Source organism: Rhinoraja longicauda, chromosome 11 (genome assembly GCF_053455715.1).
Source record: "Rhinoraja longicauda isolate Sanriku21f chromosome 11, sRhiLon1.1, whole genome shotgun sequence".
Classification (NCBI taxonomy): Eukaryota; Metazoa; Chordata; class Chondrichthyes; order Rajiformes; family Arhynchobatidae; genus Rhinoraja; species Rhinoraja longicauda.
In genome coordinates this window covers 59,044,753-59,068,338 of record NC_135963.1, presented here as the reverse complement: position 1 = coordinate 59,068,338, position 23,586 = coordinate 59,044,753, and the positions used below count along the sequence as shown (strand labels likewise).

At 41.1% G+C, this 23,586-nt stretch overlaps 1 protein-coding gene across 2 annotated transcripts in view; it reads left to right on the top strand.

Annotated features, from left to right (window-relative positions):
• Positions 1-23,586, top strand: part of LOC144597967 (WD repeat-containing protein 47-like) — a 42,354-nt gene that overhangs the window by 6,811 nt on the left and 11,957 nt on the right. Inside the window, exons 2-10 of one of the 2 annotated variants that reach the window (XM_078407817.1) lie at positions 1,315-1,377; positions 2,043-2,226; positions 5,645-5,728; positions 11,742-11,826; positions 12,893-13,695; positions 17,966-18,098; positions 20,741-20,919; positions 21,567-21,818; positions 23,219-23,303. In XM_078407817.1, coding sequence (XP_078263943.1) covers positions 2,069-2,226; positions 5,645-5,728; positions 11,742-11,826; positions 12,893-13,695; positions 17,966-18,098; positions 20,741-20,919; positions 21,567-21,818; positions 23,219-23,303 — 1,779 coding nt within the window. In that variant the 5' untranslated portion in view covers positions 1,315-1,377; positions 2,043-2,068. The remainder of the gene's footprint in view (positions 1-1,314; positions 1,378-2,042; positions 2,227-5,644; positions 5,729-11,741; positions 11,827-12,892; positions 13,696-17,965; positions 18,099-20,740; positions 20,920-21,566; positions 21,819-23,218; positions 23,304-23,586) is intronic. The other variant, XM_078407816.1, reaches the window with a different exon arrangement.

Below are 23,586 nucleotides of genomic sequence, written 5' to 3'. Positions count from 1 at the left end.
AGCACTGCCTTCAACCACTGAAGGTCACCTCACCTTCTGTCTCCTTTCTCTGTTCGTTTACTTATTTATCTATTTATTCACTTCTCTATGTTCTAGAAATCCCTGTAAAGCGTCTTTGAGTGTTTGAAAAGCGCTATGTAAATGTAATGCATTATTATTATTATTATTAATACAAAATTAAGGTTACATTCAAATCAACCAGGATCTTATTCAGATCAGGCTTGAAAGGCCAAGTGACCTTTTCCTATTAGGGAGTCATACAGCACGGAAAGTGGGCCTTCGACCCAACTCGTTCATGCCAACCCAGGTGCCCCCATCCAGGCTAGTCCAATTTGCCTGCAATTGGCCCATGTCCTGCTAAACCTTCCTATCTATGTACTTGACCCTGTTTCTAATTTGCAAGCCTGCATTCTTTTTGGTGGCATTAGTTGAGGGAGAAATATTAGCTAGAGCATGAGATGAGCCCTCTAAATTATTTTTGAATCATGATAGGGTAGACAGTGGGCTTCAGCTTAATATTTCTTTCTCGTGACTGTTCAGCTGTCTCTCAATGGGATGTTCATGTCAGGGTTCAGACTGACATTGGAATGCTGTCATGAATCTAAGAAGGGTGAAGTAGTTGCAAAATTAGAGGCCACTTATTTGAAATGTTGGAACCTCTTGCAGATGGTGGTGAACATCTGGAACTAGAAAATTGATACATTTTGAAAAATCAGGGAATTGAGGAAGGTGGGGAATTAGCACAAAAAAGATGAAGCCTGAGGCAGAAGAGCCTTGCTTGTTTTGAAGAGCGGTGGAGGCTTAAGGGATTGAGTGGCCTGCTACTATTTTCTTGTTATGTTTCCTATATTTTTCTGCTAATACGCGTACAGCTTTCACTTGAATAAAACTAGAACTGAAAGGGTTAAATGAAGGTTACCTAGGTTGGCATTATTCCCTTGTGTTTATAATGTTGAGGGTGATCATAATTTTTTAATAGGATAGATTTGTTGGCATGGGTACTGGTCTATTGGTTCTGCTAAGTGAATGCAACACAAAGTATAGAGGGAAGGGTAATGTTGGAACTGGAGCTCGGTTGAATGGTTATGCCCAGTAAATGCTCAGAACTCTTTTAAATTAACTTGTGGCTCTTTTGTGAAATATGGAATTTATTGTGCTAAGTAAAACCCTGAAGACAGTAGTTTTTTTTAGGATCAGTAAAAATATGAATGAGTTTTGCACAAGTTTGGTAAATCGAGGTTTGTCCGTGCACATTAATTTAATTTTGGTACTTTCAGAAAAAAACTGAAATTGTGAGCATTTTTGTATTTATAGATATTTGCCCTGCATGACTGATCTATGCGTTTAGCAAATTCGCATGGAGCACTTAAATATAAAGTAGGTTCCTTCACTGAAGTGAAGAATTTTTAAGCAAACTGCTGTGCGCTATGACTTGGGGGACTGTTTATAACATTTAACATTTTAACTAACATGATGAAAGTGATTTTGTTTGTTAAATTGGCTCAATAATCAGCATGTTGAGTATATTGGTTAACTTATCTGAAATATAATTTCTTGACAGAGAAATTAACATTTAATCTTAACCTGGGATCAGTTCCAGCCTAGAATGCAAATAGTTAGGAGCAGTTAGTTTTAACTTCATTTGGGGGTGAAAATAAACATTTTCATTTAATGTTCATAATTATGAACAACAAAATAGATTAGAGAGATCAGATGGTTCAGATTATTTTGTTTGGCAATTGTGGATTGAAGATTAAAAACCATGTAACTCAGCAGGTCAGGCAGCATCTCAGGAGAGAAGGAATGGGTGATGTTTCGGGTCGAGACCCTTCTTCAGACTGAAGGGTCTCGACCCGAAACGTCACCATTCCTTCTCTCCTGAGATGCTGCCTGACCTGCTGAGTTACTCCAGCATTTTGTGAATAAATGCCTTTGATTTGTACCAGCATCAGCAGTTATTTTCTTTTTAAAAAATGTAATGTATTTTGGTGTGAAGTACAGTAAGGCTTTAAAATAAAATAAATTATATGCTTTATTTATAGGTTACACCAATTAGAAGACAGTAATCATGACAGCGGAAGAGACTATAAATGTTAAAGAGGCGGAAATAATCAAGCTAATCCTGGATTTTCTTAATTCAAGGAAACTCCACATTAGCATGCTATCTCTTGAGAAAGAGAGTGGTGTCATAAATGGACTGTATTCGGATGACATGCTTTTTCTCAGGTATGTGGTGCAGTAGACCTTTTTTTAACATCATGGGTGATTTAACATTAAAATAACCATTTACAGATTGTTTGAATCTTTCGTTTGAACATTTCATTCCACGTTGCTTTTACTATCATTTAATCAAACCTTTCAAACAATACTACTACAGCGAAAACATGGCTGTTGTTCTTTCTTGGCCCCTCCCTTTCCCAGACTGCTTAATAATATTTCAACTCGGATGTCTTCTATTTCTACCTGAGTCATGAACCACACGTTTTGGGCCAATTTCCTGCTCTTTTTTTATATGCGTTATCCAGCTTGCGCATATTACAGGATTGATTATTTAGAGTGCTCTTATGTGCTGGATTGGGAGCAGCTGTTTTTTTTCTTTTGTTTTATCACCCTAGACGAGCTTTTGAGGTATTTGCTTAATAGATTATATCATTCAATTAATTGAACATGGAAAGGTACAGCACAAGAACAATCCCATCAGCTCACAAAGTTTGTGCTAAACATAATGCCTGGTTAAATTGATATAATTTTCCTGTACATGATCCATACCTATCTAAAAGCCTCTTAAATGCCACTATCGTATCTACCTCCACCACTACCACCCCTGGCTATGCGTTCCAGGCCTCATATCACTGTGTACAAAAAAACTTGCCACACACATCTCCATTAATATTTCCCCTCTCATCTTATAGCTATGCCCTCCAGTGTTAGACATTTCCATCTTGGGGAAAAGGTTCTGAATGTGTACACTATGCCTCCCATAATTTTATGTACTTCTGTCAAGTCACCCCTCAACCTCTGAGGTTCCAGAGAGAACAATCCAAGTTTATTTAACCTCTCCTTGTAGCTGAAAGCCTCCAACTCAGACAGCATTTTGATAAACCTCCTCTGCACCCTCTCCAAAGCCTCTACATTCTGCCTGTAATGGGGCAACCACAACTGCAGGCAAAACTCCAAATGCAGCCTGATCAAAGTCTTATAGATCTGCATCACGACTTGACTCTTACACTTAATGCTCCGAGCAATGAAGGCAAACCTACCACCCTATCTACTTGTGCTGCTCCCTTCATTGAGCTTTGAACTTGGACTCCAAGAGCCCTCTGCACATTAATGCTATTAAGTCTCTTGCCATTAACTGTATAATCTCCCCCTACATTCATAAAACCCGTGGTAATGCTCAGCAGTGTAGAATCATTTCCTGGGAATGTTCCATACAGACTGAGCCAAGAATGACCACTAGCTTTCATTGGTGAAACTGAAACCATTCACATAACATCCTTTTCTGCCATCTTGTCTCTTGAAGTTGTCCTGATTTTGCTAATCTTCAAGTACACAAAAGTACTGATGATCCAGTTGCTTGTAAATTCTGATGGTAAGGAATCTAGCTCCCCAAAGTTCTGTTTCTCATGGTCCATTTATACTCAGAATTCATTGGAAAATGTGTTACAGTAAACCCTTGCAATAACGGACCTCTCTATAGCAGATTTTGTTTGTAGCGGACCGAGGCTACCGTTGCACCACCACCCCCCCCCCCCACTTCCGCCAGTTACCCAATGAGCTGGTGCCATGCGATGGGAGCTTCCAATTGTGGGAACAGGGAGAGCGAGGATGGTGTGGCGTGAATACCGGGCCCGTCTGGGGCTGGGTGCTCTGCAACCCCCGGCCTGTAAATTTCCACTAGTTCCCCCTTCCCCACCCCCCACCCCCACATGCGCACACAAACGCTATGTTTCAATCTTCCCTGTTTCTTCCTTTACCATTCACACTGGTTCCGCTGGACAATCGGCAATAATGGACACCACCTCCACACCCGATGGTCTGTTATTGCGAGGGTTTAATGTTTTTTTTTTTTAAAGTGAATTAAAATGTTTCAGGATATTAATAGCAATAGCCAATAGATCTGGAAATTTTGCCAATCTGGTACTACCAAAGCTGCCAGGTGTGGATTAGCACAGTTCCCAGCACTCTGTCATCCTATTCTCACGAAGGTGCGAAACATCACCGATCAATGTTCTCCAAAGATGCTGCCTAACCCGCTGAGTTACTCCAGCACTTTGTGCCCTTTTTTGTAGGCAGCATCTGCAATTTCTTGTTTCAACAATATTACATGTGGCTTCACATATTTCCCCCCCTTTTAAAAATGTATAACTCCAATACTGATGCTCTACGGTAAATTAAACACAATTTAACCAGTATGCTAAAAATAAGTGTCATTTGGCTGGTATTTTGTGTATAGAAAGTTGATGATAAATCTGTTTGACATAAGTGTGCAAGTTATTGTTTGATTTACATTAGCAACGCATTGTCATTGGAAAAGGCTAGTTTGAGTGTTCTGATCCATTCAAGATGGACCACAATGAAATTTCTACCAATTGCCCATAAATGTAGAAATGTGCACAACTGATTGCGATAATTCTTCACTATGCAATTATGCTTTTGTAGTTTTGCAATAAGAGTTGGTTTAGCAAAATAGATGCTTTTTAAAGAAGAGATAATGGTCCAATTTAATGTGTACGAAGGAACTGAAAATGCTGCTTTATACTGAAGATATACACAAAATGCTGGAGTCACTCAGCGGGCCAGGCAGCATCTCTGGAGAAAAGGAAGAGGTGATGTTTCGAGTCAGATCCCTTCTTCAGTCTGAAGAAGGGTTCTGACCTGAAACATTAACTATTTTCTCCAGAGATGCTCCCTGCCCAGTTGAGTTATCCCAGTATTTATTTTGTGTCTCTGGTCTAATGTAATGACTTCCAAAATATTTTGAGGCACACTGGGACCCTTTCTCCAGCGCTCCCTTGAGATCATTCGGGCCCCATTTCCCTTCTCGTGGTAGATATTGCAGTACAACCTATTAATCCAATTTATCCCTTTCTGTCCTACATTGATGATATGGACGATTTTGAGACATGAATTGTTTCCATAGCAATGGGCCTTTCCAATCTTGATACAATATTGTTGTTTGTGCTGCACCATCTCATTTCATGCATTCACATTTCATTTTTGGTTGCAGCATGTAACAAAGTGCAACCTTCTTTCACATTATACATAATGTTGTTTAATCATACATGAGTGTAGGAACATGTCATTTTAACACTATATGGTTTTGGTATCAATTTATAATAAGGTCCAGCTCAGATCAAAGTTGGAGCATTTCTGGCTCAAGGTGATTGGGATTTACACTCTTTAGAGCTATAGAATCAGAGATAGAAAATCTACATCATCTATAGAAAAGTTATCTTTGCCTGTACTGCCTTGGCATAAATGTAGAGATGGGAGAAATAAGTTAAGTGGCAAAGAATTTACTTGAGTGGGTATGGTGATATTTGCTATGGGTTCTTGATTCAGTTTGTTGCGAAAATAAATGCTTGTTTGTGCCATCTGCAAGTGTTCAGTACAGTAGTTTTTACACTTTTACATTTTGCAGGCAACTAGTGCTTGATGGCCATTGGGATGAAGTGCTTCAGTTCATTCAGCCACTTGAGTGCATGGAAAAATTTGATGGAAAGAGGTGAGGTTTTTTTCTCCACTGTTTCACCTCTCAGCCTTTGAGCAAACTGTTTTGCATTAAATGCCTAAAACTCAAGAAAGCTGATAATGTGCATATCAATGTTCAAAACATGTTAGTTTGTAAAACAGTTCCTTCAGCTACAAGGACAGTTTTTTTGGCAGATCAAGAACAATAATTGCCTTTCATGTAGCTACTTTCTGGTTGAGGCCAACTAGATAATTGTTGTTTGTGTTGCTTAAGTCCGATGATCAGTCTTTTCGCTTTTAACTGGAGGAGCCTGTTGAAATATAACTTTAATTATTAAAATAACATCATTAAAGTCAACAACTGGCATTATCTTTAAGAGTATTTGTCGAGTAATTCATAGTAGTAGTTGACAAAGAGTTGGTAGGCAAATTCTTTTCTCGGGAATAGAGTGAAACTGTAAATCACACAAGCAGTTTTTATACCTTTTGGAGGATTTTTTTCTACTACTATGAATGATGTTGATTGTAGTTTCTACGGAGATCTAGTGGTCTTCTTTTCAACTATCAGCATCATTCTTACCCAAGGACGTGGAACCAAATGATGGTGCATTTGGTACTGATAATCCAGAAAGTGAACTAACTCTCTCCCTCAGAATGTTTGGCCTGGGGAACTTTGACCTCATTGCTCAGCCTGAACAGCCTGGGAAATAGGTTCCAGTAGCTTTGCAATAACCTCCCATGGGCAATAGACAATAGGTGCAGGAGGAGGCCATTCGGCCCTTCGAGCCAGCACCGCCATTCAATGTGATCATGGCTGATCATTCTCAATCAGTACCCCGTTCCTGCTTTCTCCCCATACCCCCTGACTCCGCTATCCTTAAGAGCTCTATCTAGCTCTCTCTTGAATGTATTCAGAGAATTGGCCTCCACTGCCCTCTGAGGCAGAGAATTCCAGATTCATAACTCTGACTAAAAAAGTTTTTCCTCATCTGTTTTAAATGGCCTACCCCTTATTCTTAAACTGTGGCCCCTGGTTCTGGACTCCCCCAACATTGGGAACATGTTTCCTGCCTCAAACATGTCCAACCCCTTAATAATCTTATACGTTTCGATAAGATCCCCTCTCATCCTTCTAAATTCCAGTGTATACAAACCTAGTCGCTCCAGTCTTTCAACATATGACAGTCCCGCCATTCCGCGAATTAACCTAGTAAACCTACGCTGCACGCCCTCAATAGCAAGAATATCCTTCCTCAAATTTGGAGACCAAAACTGCACACAGTACTCCAGGTGCGGTCTCACTAGGGCCCTATACAACTGCAGAAGGACCTCTTTGCTCCTATACTCAACTCCTCTTGTTATGAAGGCCAACATTCCATTGGCTTTCTTCACTGCCTGCTGTACCTGCATGCTTCCTTTCAGTGATTGATGCACTAAGACACCCAGATCACGTTGTACGTCCCCTTTTCCTAACTTGACACCATTCAAATAATAATCTGCCTTCCTATTCGTACCACCAAAGTGGATAACCTCACACTTATCCACATTAAACTGCATCTGCCATGCATCCGCCCACTCATACAACCTGTCCAAGTCACCCTGCAACCTCATAGCATCTTCCTCACAGTTCACACTGCCACCTAGCTTTGTATCATCGGCAAATTTGCTAATGGTACTTTTAATCCCTTCATCCAAGTCATTGATGTATATTGTAAATAGCTGCGGTCCCAACACCGAGCCTTGCGGTACCCCACTAGTCACTGCCTGCCATTCTGAAAGGGACCCATTTATCCCCACTCTTTGCTTTCTGTCTGTCAACCAACTTTCTATCCATGTCAGTACCCTACCTCAAATACCATGTGCTCTAATTTTGCCCACCAATCTCCTATGTGGGACCTTGTCGAAGACTTTCTGAAAGTCGAGGTACACCACATCCACTGGCTCTCCCCTGTCAATTTTCCTAGTTACATCCTCAAAAAATTCCAGTAGATTAGTCAAGCACGATTTCCCCTTCGTAAATCCATGCTGACTCGGAACGATCCTGTTACTGCGATCCAAATGCTCCGCAATTTCGTCTTTTATAATTGACTCCAGCGTCTTCCCCACCACTGATGTCAGACTAACTGGTCTATAATTTCCCGTTTTCTCTCTCCCTCCTTTCTTGAAAAGTGGGATAACATTAGCTACCCTCCAATCCACAGGAACTGACCCGGAATCTATAGAACATTGGAAAATAATCACCAATGCGTCCACAATTTCTAGAGCCACCTCCTTAAGCACCCTGGGATGCAGACCACCAGGCCCTGGGGATTTATCAGCCTTGAGTCCCATTAGTCTACCCAAAACTTTTTCCTGCCTAATGTGGATTTCCTCCAGTTCCTCTGTCACCCTAGGATCTCTGGCCACTAGAACATCTGGGAGATTGTTTGTATCCTCCTCAGTGAAGACAGATCCAAAGTACCGGTTCAACTCGTCTGCCATTTCCTTGTTCCCCATAATAAATTCCCCTGCTTCTGTCTTCAAGGGACCCACATTTGCCTTGACTATTTTTTTCCTCTTCACATACCTAAAAATGCTTTTACTATCCTCCTTTATATTATTGGCTAGTTTACCCTCGTACCTCATCTTTTCTCCCCGTATTGCCTTTTTAGTTATCTTCTGTTGCTCTTTAAAAGAGTCCCAATCCTCTGGCTTCCCACTCTTCTTTGCTATGTTATACTTCTTCCCTTTTATTTTTATGCTGTCCTTGACTTCCCTTGTCAGCCACGGGTGCCTCTTACTCCCCTTAGAATCTTTCCTCCTCTTTGGGATAAATTGATCCTGCAACTTCTGCATTATTCCCAGGAATACCTGCCATTGCTGTTCCACAGTCTTCCCTGCTAGGGCCTCCTTCCAGTTAATTTTGGCCAACTCCTGCCTCATGCATCTGTAATCCCCTTTGTTATACTGTAATACTGACACCTCCGATTTTCCCTTCTCCCTCTCAATTTGTAGAGTAAAACTTATCATATTGTGGTCACTGCCTCCTAATGGCTCATTTACCTCGAGTCCCCTTATCAGGTCAGGTTCATTACATAACACTAAATCCAGAATTGCCTTCTCCCTGGTAGGCTCCAGTACAAGCTGTTCTAAGAATCCATCTCGGAGGCACTCCACAAACTCTCTTTCCTGGGGTCCATTACCAACCTGATTTTCCCAGTCTACCTGCATGTTGAAATCTCCCATGACCACCGTAGCATTACATTTGTGACATGCCAATTTTAGCTCCTGATTCAACTTGCACCCTATGTCGAGGCTACTGTTTGGGGGCCTGTAGATGACTCCCATTAGGGTCATTTTACCCTTACAATTCCTCATCTCTATCCATACTGATTCTACATCTCCTGATTCTATGTCACTCCTTGCAAGGGAGTGAATATCATTCCTTACCAACAGAGCTACCCCGCCCCCTCTCCCCACCTGCCTGTTTTTTCTGTACGTTGTGTACCTCTGAATATTCAGCTCCCAGCCCTGGTCCTCTTGTAGCCATGTCTCAGTGATTCCCACAACATCATACTTGCCAATGTCTAACTGAGCCTCAAGCTCATCCACTTTATTTCTTATACTTCGCGCATTTAAATACAACATTTTAACTTCGGTATTTACCTCCCCTCTCACACCGGTCAGAATTGGCCCTGACCTTACTCTCATATCCCATCTAGAACTTCCCTTCTCATTCATACGAGAGTCCTTTACAGTTTCTCCTGTATTTGCTTCCCCTTTAACTCCATCTCCATATTAGACAATAGACAATAGACAATAGGTGCAGGAGTAGGCCATTCAGCCCTTCGAGCCAGCACCGCCATTCAATGCGATCATGGCTGATCACTCTCAATCAGTACCCCGTTCCTGCCTTCTCCCCATACCCCCTCACTCCGCTATCCTCAAGAGCTCTATCCAGCTCTCTTGAAAGCATCCAACGAACTGGCCTCCACTGCCTTCTGAGGCAGAGAATTCCACACCTTCACCACTCTCTGACTGAAAAAGTTCTTCCTCGTCTCCGTTCTAAATGGCCTACCCCTTATTCTTAAACTGTGGCCCCTTGTTCTGGACTCCCCCAACATTGGGAACATGTTTCCTGCCTCTAATGTGTCCAATCCCCTAATTATCTTATGTTTCAATAAGATCCCCCCTCATCCTTCCCAGTTTGTCAACCCCTCCCCCCCACTACTTAGTTTAAAGCCACACGTGTAGCACCAGCAAACCTACCTGCCAGAATGTTGGTCCCCCTGCTGTTAAGGTGTAACCCGTCCCTTTTGTACAGGTCACCCCTACCCCAGAAGAGATCCCAGTGGTCCAGAAATCTAAATCCCTGCTCCCTGCACCAGCCCCTCAGCCATACATTCATATCCCCAATCTCTCTGTTCCTGCCCTCACCAGCATGAGGTACAGATAACCACCCTCGACGTCCTACTTCTCAGTCTTCTTCCTAACTCTCTAAACTCACGTTGCAGTATCTCCTTCCTCTTCCTCCCGACATCGTTCGTTCCCACGTGCACAACTACTTCCGGTTGATCACCTTCCCTCGCTAGGATGTTCTGAAGCCGCTCCGTGATGTCTTGAACCCTGGCACCAGGGAGGCAACAAACCATCCTCGACTCCTGCCTGTCGCCACAGAATCTACTGTCCGTACCTCGGACAATGGAGTCACCGACTACTATGGCTCTTCCTGACTTCGGTCTCCCCGGTCGAGTTTCCTTGCCTGGGTTAGAACCGCCAACGCGACTGCCACTCGGACTGGAAGCGTTTTCTGCCCCGACAGCTCCCAATAGGGTGTACCTGTTTGCAATAGGCACAGCCACCGGGGTCTCCTGTAGTCCACGTTTGCTCCCCCCGAAACGGTCTCCCACCTTCGCTTGACCTGGACCCTTGGCGTGACAGCCTCACAGTAGGTCCTGTCCAGGAAACTCTCGCATTCCCGGATGGTCCTGAGGTCAACCAGCTGCTTTTCCAACTCTGCCACATGTCCAGTCAGGAGCTGCACCTGGACACAGTTCTTGCAGGTGTAGCTCCCAGAAGCTCCAGCAGTGTCTTTACCTTCCCACATCCTGCAGGAAACACACTGCGCCAACTTATGCGCCATCACTTCGGTGTCAAAAACAATTCCGGCTCAAAAAACAAGCGTAACCTCCTCACCTCAGCGCCGAAGACTCGCAGCCAAAGACTCGCACTTTTCTCACAGGGCTGCACCCCTTGTGCAAGCCTTGCTTATATCAGCCACTAAATTACTTAAATGGCCAATTTACCAATCGTCTGCTTTAATTGATCAACCAATCTCACTTCTCTGCTGCCTTCCTGACCAGCTTGGAGTTATGCGCTCTTTTTAAACTGCCTTTTCCACTGCAATTAACACTTACTTTTGTTCTCAGCCAACGGGCGTCCTTGCTCTGCTCCCGGACTTTTCAAACTGACTACTAGCGTCCCCTTGGCGCTCTTTTTAAACTGCCTTTTCCACTACAATTAACACTTACTTTTGTTCTCGGCCAACGGGCGTCCTTGCTCTGCTCCCGGACTTTTCAAACTGACTACTAGCGTCCTCTTGGCGCGCTTTTTAAGCGTTGTTGGAGAATGGTAACTCATTAATTCTACGTGTTGACTTAGTTTAGGGTTTTGCTGCATGCTAACCAGTCAGCGGAAAGGCAAAAAAACGGTACAATCAAAGCCATCCACAGTGAAAAGATACATGATAAGGGAATAATGTTTAATGCAAGGTAAAGCCAGTAAAGTCTGATCAAAGATAGTCCAAGGGTCACCAGTGAGGTAGATAGTGGTTCAGGACAGCTCTCCAGTTGTGGTAGGATGGTTCAGTTGCCTGATAACAGCTAGGAAGAAACTCTCCCTGAATGTGTAGGTGTGCGTTTTCACACTTCTGTACCTATTGCCTGATGGGCAAATCTTTATTACCTGATTCAAAGGAATTCTTCGGTTTAGTATGAGAATGTCCTAATACTTATGTTTAACCAATTTGTTAAGAGTATAAAACGATTTGTTTTAATCTGCTTTTCCAGGTTCCGGTACATTATATTGAAACAGAAGTTTTTGGAGGCCTTGTGTGTCAACAATGCAGTGTCAGCAGATGATGAACCTCAACATGTAAGTACTTGAACCATTGGGTTAGCTGTTTAGTGTGTTGTTCTATCAGGTAAGTTAAAATGTTTGACAATTAAATCCATATTAAGCAGAGTATCTGTATTTTCTTAACTTTAAAAGGTGGTTGTGTTAATTGGTTAGTTACTAATAATGTAACTTTAGAGCCATTTTGGAATTCTCTTGTTCTCTGGTGAATTTGTCTTTTTGTGATGACAAAGTTCTGTCATCTTCCACTTGTTTAAATGAACCCTGCCATAGCTTTCTACAGAAACAAACCGTCATTTGTGGTGTTGCCACTTCCAGATTCCCTTATTCCATTAGCCTCCTAATTGATCTTCATAAGATAAGTCAATAAATTGTCCAGCCCCTAAATCGTTGAAATCCTCACTAAGGCTTCACTGACTTTCCATTTACACCAATTATAAGATGCTACTTTATACCACATTTGATCAAGTTTCTAATCATTCCTCTTCAGATTTATGACTCCATTATTATCAAGTGTCATTTTTATGTACTTATTGTGGCCAGATAATGTTTTAATAAGTTATCATTAATAAAAAAAGTTGCTAGCGCATTGAAGTTTGGTTAATAAGATTTTTTGTTTAACAGATATAAAACAAATAAAAAGTATAAATTGATTATTCAACAAAGACATCGGAATGTGCTGGAAAATCGGAAAAGGTTTAGGGTAATGCTTTCTCAATTTTTGTGCAACAGAGTGAAGATTATACTGGTTTGCTGCCTAATCTGTCCATCTCAATATTTGATTGTAACTCTTAATTCGCATAGCAACAAATGATTAGATGGTGCTGTCTAGCTTATATGCCTCTGCTATCTTTTCCCCAGCCTGAGAAAGATATCCTTCAATTTTTAGTGGAGGGTAATTTCAAGGTAGACATTTTATATAGACTGTTACTGAATGTGCTTAGTATTTTCCCATTTCAGTTTGAATTTTCTATTAAGAATATTGCAATGAATGTTACATTTCTAATTGAAATTTATAAACAGTTTTGTACTAAGATACATTTGCAATAAAAACATCCCTTATATAGGAAATTCTTTATTGCAGTTGGAGTATACAATGCAAGAGGCTGTGAAGTGTCTCCATGCATTAGAGGAACATTGTGCCTCCAAGGACGACTACAGCAAACTCTGCCTACTGCTTACCCTTCCTCGGTTAACAAACCATGCAGAGTTTAAGGATTGGAACCCCAGCACTGCTCGTGTCCAGTGCTTTGATGAAGCTTGTATTATGGTGGCAGAGTTCATCCCTGCTGACAGGAAGCTGAGTGAAGCTGGGTTCAAAGCCAGCAATAACAGACTATTTCAACTTATCATTAAAGGTCTACTATATGAGTCATGTGTTGAATTCTGTCAGAGTAGAGCCACTGGTGAAGAAATCAGCGAGAGTGAAGTACTGGTTGGAATTGACTTACTCTGTGGAAATGGATGTGATGATCTTGATTTGAGTCTTCTGTCGTGGCTGCAGAATTTGTCACCCAGTACTTTTTCCTGTGCCTTTGAGCAAAAGGTTTTGAATATCCACACAGACAAACTTGTGAAACCCACAAGGTCTTCATACACTGATATTTTAACGCCCCTAATGAATAAATTGTCCCCTTATCCATCATCTCCAATGAGGCGCCCACAGTCTGCCGATGCATACATGTCACGTTCCTTGAATCCTGCATTGGATGGCCTGTCCTATGGATTGACGAGTCAGGAGAAGCGCAATGCTGAATTAGTAAATAGAAGTTCTCCAATGTCTCATTCCTTTGCTAACTTTCACTATCCTGGCACGCAAAATCTTTCCAGAAGTCTCTTGCTGGAAAACACGGACTGTCACAGTATATATGAGGAATCACCAGAAAGGTTAGTTTATTTTTGTATTACTTCAAATGATTTTTAAAATTTGGTAAATGGTATTATGCATTGTGATATGTTTAGTCCTAGTCATTGAGTTTGGCAACACGGAAACAGGCTCTTCATTCCAACTTGTATATGCTGACTAAGGTGCCTTCCTGAGCTACTTCCATTTGCCTGTATTTGGCCCATGTCTCTCTAAACCTTTTCAATCCATTGGTCTGTTCAAATATATTTTTAATGTAATTGTACCTGCTTCTACCACTTCCTCTGGCCATTCAATCTATTTACCCACCAGTCCTTGTTTGAAAAATTTGCCCCTCAGGTCCTCTTTAAATTTTCCTCCTCACCTTAAATCTACACACTTGTTTTAGACTCCCCTATTCTGGGGAAAAGACAATTATCATCTACCCTGTCTATGCCCCATATGATTTTATATACTTCTTATAAGGTTAAGGGTTTGTATTAACTCTCCATCACTCCAGGCAAAACAGCCCCAGTCTCTCCTGTTAACACAAATACTCCTGTCTTGGAAATATGATTGAAGAATATTTTCTATACCCTCTTGCTTAATCACACTCTTCCCATAGTAAGGCAGCCAGAACTACACATAGTATGGAGACAGAAGGAACTGCAAATGCTGGTTTACCAAAAGAAGACTGTGCTGGAGTAACTCAGCAGTTTAGGCAGCACCTGTGGAGGGCATGGATAGGTGATCTTTTGGATCAGGCCCCTTCTTCACACATAGTATTCCAGGGGTCGTATCATCAACAACATGACAACTGTACCATAATATTCCTACTCTTATACTCACTATCCCATCTGATGAAGGCAAGTGTTCCAAAAATCATCTTCACCACTTTGTCCCTGTCATTTACTGTATCTGTCCTGCTTGGTTTAATCTCCCAAAATGCACAACTTTGTACTTTGAGATAAATTTTGTTTGCAATTCCTTGGCCTAGTTGATCTAGATCCTGCTGTAACTTTGCTCACCGTCTACCGTACCACCAATCTTGATACATAGAAACATAGACAGTAGGTGCAGGAATAGGCCATTCGGCCCTTCGAGCCAGCACCACCATTCAATGTGATCATGGCTGATCATCCACAATCAGTACCCCGTTCCTGCCTTCTCCCCATACCCCTTGATTCCGCTAGCTCTATCTAACTCTCTTTTGAATGCATCCAGTGAATCGGCTTCCACTACCTTCTGAGGCAGAGAATTCCACAAATTCACCACACTCTGTGTGAAAAGGTTTTTCCTCATCTCAGTTCTAAATGGCCTACCCTTTATTCTTAAACTGTGGCCCCTGGTTCTGGACTTCCCCCAACATCGGGAACATGTTTCCTGCATCTAGCGTGTCAAATCCCTCAGTAATTTTATATGTTTCTATAAGATCCCCCTCTCATCTTAAATTCCAGTGAATACAAGCCCATTCGCTCCATTCTTTCATCATATGACAGTCCCACCATCCTGGGAATTAACCTCGTGAACCTACGCTGCACTCCCTCAATTGCAAGAATGTCATCTGCAAACGTACTAATCACGTCACCAGCATTCTCAATGCAGTGATTTCTGGTAATCGCGTTTGACAGCATTCCTGGTTTGGAGGAGCATGAAATGGTAGCAGAATCTTGTGCATTCTGCCAGTAACTGTGCATGCTTCATTTTCATGTCAACATCAACATTTCGCACACTCTTCTTGACACCTTCTCAATTTGAATTTAACTTAACTTATAATTTGAGATGATTTATTCCCTGAAAGTGGCAGCACACATAGATAGTGGTAAAGAAGGCGTGTGGTATGCTCACCTTTATTGATCGGAGCATTGACTATAAGGGTCAGGAAGTCATGATGTAGCTCTATAAGACTTTGGTTTGGTTAGGCAACATTTCGAGTATTACGTGCAGTCTGGTCACCCCTGTACAGGAAGGATGTGGAGGCTTTGGAGGGGATGCATAAGAGTTTTAGTGGAAGACCAGCTGCTCTGGAAAGTATTACCAATGAGGACTGGTTGGGCAAACCGAGGTTGTTTTCTCTGGACTGCTAGAGGTTGAGGTGAGACGTAATGGAGGAGTATAAAATGATGAGAGGCATAAATAGGGTAGACAGAAGCTTTGCCCACGGAGAGATTGTCAAAGACTGGGGGGCACAGTTTCAAGGTGAAAGTGACAACGATTAAAGAAGATGTTCAGGGCAATTTCTTTTACACAGAGTGTCTCAAATATTTGAGTGCCTCAAATATCCTGCCAGTGTTGGTGGTGAAGGCAAATACGATAATGGTGTTTAACAAGCTTTTAAAGTGGCACATGGATATGGAGGGATATGGATCATGAGCTGTCAGGTGAGATTAGTTTTTCTTGGCATCATGTTTGGGATGGACATTGTCGGTTGATGGGCCTGTTCCTGTGCTGTACCTTTCTACAGTGCCTTCCATAATGTTTGGGACTAAGACTCATCATTTATTTATTTGCCTCTGTACTCAACAAATTGAGATTTGTAATAGAATAAATCACATGTGGTTAAGGTGCATATTGTCAGATTTTAATAAAGGCCATTTTTATACATTTTGATTTCACCATGTAGAAATTACACAGTGTTTAGCGCCATATTGTTTGGGATACATGGCTTCACAGGTTTTTGTAATTGCTCAGGTGTGTTTAATGGCCTCCTTAATGCAGGTATAAGAGAGCTCTCAGCACCTAGTCTTTCCTCCAGTCTTTCCATCACCTTTGGACACTTTTATTGCTGTTTATCAACACGAGGACCAAAGTTGTGCCAATGAAAGTCAATTATGAGACTGAGAAACAAGAATAAAACTGTTAGAGACATCAGCCAAACCTTAGGCTTACCAAAATCAACTGTTTGGAACATCATTAGGAACAAAGAGAGCACTGGTGAGCTTACTAATCGCAAAGTGATTGGCAGGCCAAGGAAGTCCTCCACAGCTGATGACAGAAGAATTCCCTCTATAATAAAGAAAAATCCGCAAACACCTGTCCGACAGATCAGAAACACTCTTCAGAAGCCAGGTGGCTACACTGGCAGGATATTTGAGGCACTCAAATATTTGAGACACTGTGTAAAAGAAATTGCCCTGAACATCTTCTTTAATCGTTGTCACTTTCACCTTGAAACTGTGCCCCCCAGTCTTTGACAATCTCTCCGTGGGCAAAGCTTCTGTCTACCCTTCAGAGGCTACGCTGCAAGATGCAAACCATTGGTTAGCCACAAAAATAGGATGGCCAGTTTACAGTTTGCCAAGAAGTACTTAAAAGAGCAACCACAGTTTTGGAAAAAGGTCTTGTGGCCAGATGAGACGAAGATTAACTTATATCAGTGATGGCAAGAGCAAAGTATGGAGGAGAGAAGGAACTGCCCAAGATCCAAAGCATGCCACCTCATCTGTGAAACACGGTGGTTGGGGTGTTATGGCCTGGGTGTGTATGGCTGCTGAAGGTACTGGCTCTCTTATCGTCATTGATGATACAACTGCTGATGGTAGCAGCATAATGAATTCTGAAGTGTATAGACACATCCTATCTGCTCAGGTTCAAACAAATGTCTCAAAACTCATTGGCTGGCGGTTTATTCTACAGCAAGACAATGATCCCAAACATACTGCTAAAGCAACAAAGGGGTTTTTCAAAGCTAAAAAATGGTCACTTCTTGAGTGGCCAAGTCAATCATCCTATCTGAACCTAATTGAGCATGCCTTTTATATGCTGAAGAGAAAACTGAAGGGGACTAGCCCCCAAAACAAGCATAAGCTAAAGATGGCTGCAATACAGGCTTGGCAGAGCATCACTAGAGAAGATACCCAGCAACTGATGATGTCCATGGATCACAGACTTCAAGCAGACATTGCATGCAAAGGATATGCAACAAAATACTAAGTATGACTACTTTCATTTACATGACATTGCTGTGTCCCAAACATTATGGTACCCTGAAATGGGGGATGTAGTATAAACACTGCTGTAATTTCTACATGGTGAAACCAAAATGTATAGAAATGCCCTTCATTAAAATCTGACAATATGCACTTTAACCACATGTGATTTTTTTCTATTCCAAATCCCAAATTGTGGAGTACAGAGGCAAATAAATAAATGATGAGTCTTTGTCCCAAACATTATAGAGGCACTGTATATTCTATTTGCAGGCAATTTATTACATGAGAATAATTCTCTCTGTGTTGTTTTTTCATGCAGTCTTTGCTTTGCTCAATAAGCTATTTTTTCATTTTCCTGTTGCATTTCCCCATGCCTCAATAGGACAGAATCCCCAGTGCCAATAGTTCAGCATTCTGCTGGTACTGATGAAGCTTCAATACAGGATGAAGCATCCCCATGTAATTCAATGGAAGCAGCGTTAAATTCAACTACCCCAAAAGTGGAGAAGAATGAGGCAAGTGTTAAATTGCATGAAAATTTTGAGTTTTATTTTCCATATAATATCTGTCTTTGTATTTTCAAAGTTCATTGTGCATTTGTATACCTTGGGAGGCTACTACGCTTGCAATAAAGTATCATAAATTATATGGGAACAAAACAAATTAAGGATAGTTAGTTACAGGAAAGTTTGGTAGAATGTGGATAAGGGATGTAGGTTAACGCTGTTTAATTAAAGCTGCATTCATTATCAGTGTAGGACTTTGAAAGAATATACCAAGATATTTAAAAATCACTTCCTGGGGGAAGGAATTAAAAGAATTGTGTTTGGGAGGGCAGGTGTGATCGGAGAAAGTTCTCTTCAGAAAGGGGAAAGTAAGACAGTTATCAGATTAATTTAGGGATTTTGAATTAAAGGGAATCCAAATGTTTGTGCATCATTATAAAGGTATGAATAAAAGTACCAGTTTCACAACAATTGTGCTCCCTTTCTCTACATATGGTGTCCTATGTCATCCATTCATAAAGCTCATACATGGCCCTTTTGGCCCATCTCGTCCATGTTGACCTAAGTGCCCTATGCAAATAAGACACGTTTATGACCAGTATCCCTCCAAATCTCTCCTATCCATGTATGTGTCCAAATGTTTTTTAAATGTTGTTATTGCATTTGCCTCAGCTACTTCATCTGGCAACTCATTCTATATACTCATTACCCTCTGTGCACAAAGTTGCCCCTCTGCTTCCTATTAAATCTTTCCCCTCTCACCTTAAACCTATGCCCTCTGATTCTTGATTCCCTTACTTGAAAAAGACTGTATTCGCCCTATCTATTCCCCTCGCGATTTTATCCACCTCTCTAAGACCATCCCTCAGCCTCCTGCACCCCAAGGAATAAAATCCAGCCTGTCCAACCTCTCCCTATAACTCAGGCTCTTAGGCGGCACGGTGGCGCAGCGGTAGAGTTGCTGCCTTACAGCGAATGCAGCGCCGGAGACTCAGGTTCGATCCTGACTTCGGGTGCTGTCTGTACAGAGTTTGTATGTTCTCCCCGTGACCTGCGTGGGTTTTCTCCGAGATCTTCGGTTTCCTCCCACACTCCAAAGACGTACAGGTATGTAGGTTAATTGGCTGGGTAAATGTAAAAATTGTCCCTAGTGGGTGTAGGATAGTGTTAATGTGCGGGGATCGCTGGGCGGTGCGGACCCGGTGGGCCGAAGGGCCTGTGTCTTCGCTGTATCTCTAAATCTAAAAAAATCGAGTCTTGCCAATTTTCCATTATTCTGCTTTTATGTCAGCATTCCATTGTCCACAGAAGTAATTTGAAATAACACGCTTAACTACTAAATTACAGGCATGTCTTGTAAGAGCTTGACTTCTGCATGTAAATGCGAAAAACTGTTTTCTGTAGCTTAAGTGCACAGTGACGGCGAGCGCTTTAGATAGTTATAGTGCTTGTTATTCCATGTTTCAGAGTTTGGATTTATTATGGTCTTCAAATTCATCTAATTAATCGCAAATTTACAATCCCATCCCAAAATATCAAATAATGTGAAATGTGTTTCAATCCACTGGAACTAAAATTAGGTGAGGGCATTCGTCATTGCCACACTGATCTGACCAAATTATTTTCTCAACATTTTTGATTATCAAATGTACTTTTTCAGGATCGAGTTCTATATTTTGGCAAGAAATGTCAGACGGATTAGAAGTGCAAGCTATTTGTTGTATAATTGGCCTTCCCATCTTTGTTTCTGGTTTTAAAAAAATGTGAAATTTGTTGTTTTTGTTTCCAAAGAATGCCACTTAAGAGTGGATGACAAGAGCTGGAGTTTTGACAAGTATCTCAAGGTCTTTTAAGAAGCAAAGCGACCAAGTCAGGAAGCTATGTCTAAATTCTTAGTCATTAAATCAAATTGACAAAATGTTAGGGTACTATGATTTGAATAACATTGCCAGCTTCTTTCATAGTGTGGGTGTGATTGAAAAAAAATTGTTGTTGGAATGATCTGTGTCAAGTCAAGTCAATTTTATTTGTATAGCACATTTAAAAACAACCCACGTTGACCAAAGTGCTGTACATCAGTTCAGGTACTAAGAAACGAACATACAATGGCACACAAACATAACAGCACATACATAAGCAGTTCACAGCACCCCCTTAATTCTGTTCTTAATTCTGTGTATATTGATGTTGATTTTTTTTCTTCAGTCACCTGGATCTGCAATGAAGCTTTATGATACCCTGAGCTGGAGTGCAATAATAAATCCACCTTGAAGAAGGTGGTGCAATTATTGATCCTTTGACTGTCTCAAGCTCCTTAATCTTATATGGTGTGTCTTTTAATTCTGTTTTGAAGATAAAAATTCTTCAACGTATTTTTATAACCAGAAGTTTGCTTGAATAGTTGAATGATCCAGTTCTTTTGGGGATTGCATTACCACCGAATTATTACCCAGAGCAGAATTAGCAGTGATCTTACTGTGTGGTTGAAATATGAAGCTAGAAGTTACATTTCTTGGCAACAGTTGTGCAGCTCAGCAGAACATTAACATAAATATGCCGATTTGACAGAAATGGAAAACAGAAAAGTTCAAATGATACTGAGTGTTATAATAAATACAAATAGTTTTAGATCTCATGTTGTTTAATCTCAGCTGAGGGAATCTGCAGATCAATTTCAGGAATACTATCGACAGCGGATGCGCTACCAACAGCACCTGGAGCAAAAGGAGCAACAAAAGCAACTGTACCAGCAGATGTTATTGGAAGGGGGAGTCAATGAGGAAGGTGGAGCAGCTCAGCAACAGAACCTCACAGAGCAGTTCCTCAGCAGGCAAGTTTCCACTCTAGTACAAACATGCCTTCATTAACATTTTTCTTGCCCTCCTAAAAGTAATTGTTTCATCACACATCCCCCTCTTATTCACACACTGACCTTTCTGTCCTGGGCGTCCTTCATTGTCAGAGTGAGGCCCAGTGCAAATTGGAGGAACAGCACCTCATATTTCGCTTGGGTAGCTTAATTATTGTGGTAATAATATTTACTTCTCTAACTTCAAGTTACCCTTGCTTTCTCTCTCTCTCCATCCCTTCCCCTTCCTAATTCTCCAACCAGTCTGACTGTTTATCTCGGTTTGCTTTGTTGTCACCTTCTATCTAATAATAATTTATTTCCTAAAGCCACATCTCTTTTGATGTCTCGTTTTCATACCTTACCCTTCCTTATCTCTCTACCTCCCTCTCCCCTGACTCTCAGTCTGAAGAAGGGTCTGGGCCTGAAACGTCACCCATCCCATCCAGAGATGCTGTCTGACCCGCTGAGTTACTCCAGCATTTTGTGTCTATCTTCAGTGTAAACCGGCATCTGCAGTTCCTTCCTACACATAAGTATCTTGTACCATGTTTTCCTGATAATATTTTGTGAACCTGTTTTTACCAAGCCATATCTGAAATTTATGGTTTGAATTTTGTTTTAATCAGATCGATGCAAAAATTGGAAGAATTAAATGTAGGAATGGAGAATGGTAGCACTGAGGCACAGTCTCCTGATCAACAGTGCAATGGAAACCAGACAACTGTACAAAATGATTCTCCAACGCCCGATTTTATAACGCCTCTTGAAGTTCAACAGCAAAATTCAGAATTAACAGATGGCACAAGTACTCCAACGAAATCCAACACTGGAAATGCGTTTCCATATTCTGAAGCATCTTCATTCTTTTCTATGCACAAGTAAGACACTTGTGTGTATTAATTGGAATTATGTAGTGTTACCTTTTATAGTTACCTATAATTGTAATGTATTGGAGAATTTGCATGAAACATGTGGAACTAATGTTTTAGACCTGGCCAGATACTAAGGCAGTGCTTCTAATATTGTAAATTGAGAGGATTTGCATCATGGCAAATTCAATATTAATAGTTTATTTCTCCAAATCATCTTGACATAACCAGTAGTGTTATGAAGCATAGTAATATAACTAATTAAAAAAATCTTGGTTCCAAACTAACTGACATAAAATGCTGCCCCAACTGAAACACATTACATTTACATCACAATCACCCTTAAAGATCATGTTTTTTAAAATTTAAAGTATGTAATCCTAAATATAAAAGAACTGCTGGGGAATGGGGGTGGAGGAGATGCAGAGCTCAGGACTGTCCCCAATCCCAGTCAATGTTCCCCATTCAGTCTCTTATTGCCTACCCTGCTGCTGATACCAAGTCAAATTTGAAATTGAGGCAGGAAAATAACTTTCCCTTTCCAGGTCAAGTCCTTTGTTTGCTTCCAGGTTGTTTTCTAGTGATGATGGTGATACTGAGTTAGTCTTGCCTGGCACAATGTGGCATGATTTGACCCAAACCAGGATATCCTGACACAATATAGTACCGAGGTAGGGATGTCATGTTACAATTGTACAAGACATTGGTGAGGCTACATTTAAAGTATTGGGTTCAGTTTTGGTCACCCTGTTATAGGAAAGTTATGGTGAAGCTGGAAAGGATGCAGAGAAGGTTTACGAGGATGTTGCCAGAACTCGAGGGCCTGAGCTACAGGGAGAGGTTGAGCAGGCTCTATTCCTTGGAGTGCAGGAGGCTGATTAGTAATCTTATTGAAGTGTGTAATATCATGAGAGAGATAGGGTAAATGCATAGTGTCTTTTACCCAGAGTAGGGGAATCAAGAACCACAGGACTTGGTTTAATAGGAACCTGAGGAGCAACTTCTATACACAAAGATTGGTAAGTATATAGAACGAGCTGCCAGAGGAGGTAGTTGAGGCAGATACAGTCACACCATTTAAAAATACATTGGGACTAGTGTAGATGAGGCATGTTGGTCAGTGTGGGCAAGTTGGACCGAAGAGTCGGTTTCCACTCTGTGATTCTAAGACTCTGTATGACTCCTTGTCTGATCTAAACCCAGCACGTGTGGATGGGTCCCAAATTTAACCATGAACTAAGAATGATTGTGATGTACTGACAGAGCTGAAGCAGCATTTTAAGTCAGTTGGTTTGGAACCGATTTTTTTAATTAGTTATATTGTTATGCTTCATAATTATATTAGTTATGTCATACAACCAGTTACTAGTGTGGTTAACAAAAAAAATTCACTTTTTTTTAAAATACAGGGGAGATTGTACTGGTTCAACAGCTCTTGCAATAAGCCCACCAAGAGCAGAAAACTTGAGTGGAAATGGCACAAAGAATGAAGAGGTGTGGTTCATTTGTGCAATTTTCTCAATGATCAAATTAGTGTCTGCTTCATATTGTGAGCTAACAAAAATTCCCTCGCATGCAGAATGAAAGCAATTACGTTTAATTGTAATTTTTTTTTTTTTTGCTTTAGGAAAATTATTCACCTCTCTGTTCTCCCCCTCTATTTGCCAACTGTTGTTTCTTATTGGTGTTTTTTGGCTTCTAAGAAATTTTAACATTTCTTTCCTGAGACTTTTTTAACAATAAATTATTTTATTTTGCTTGAGTATTCTTTCTCTTG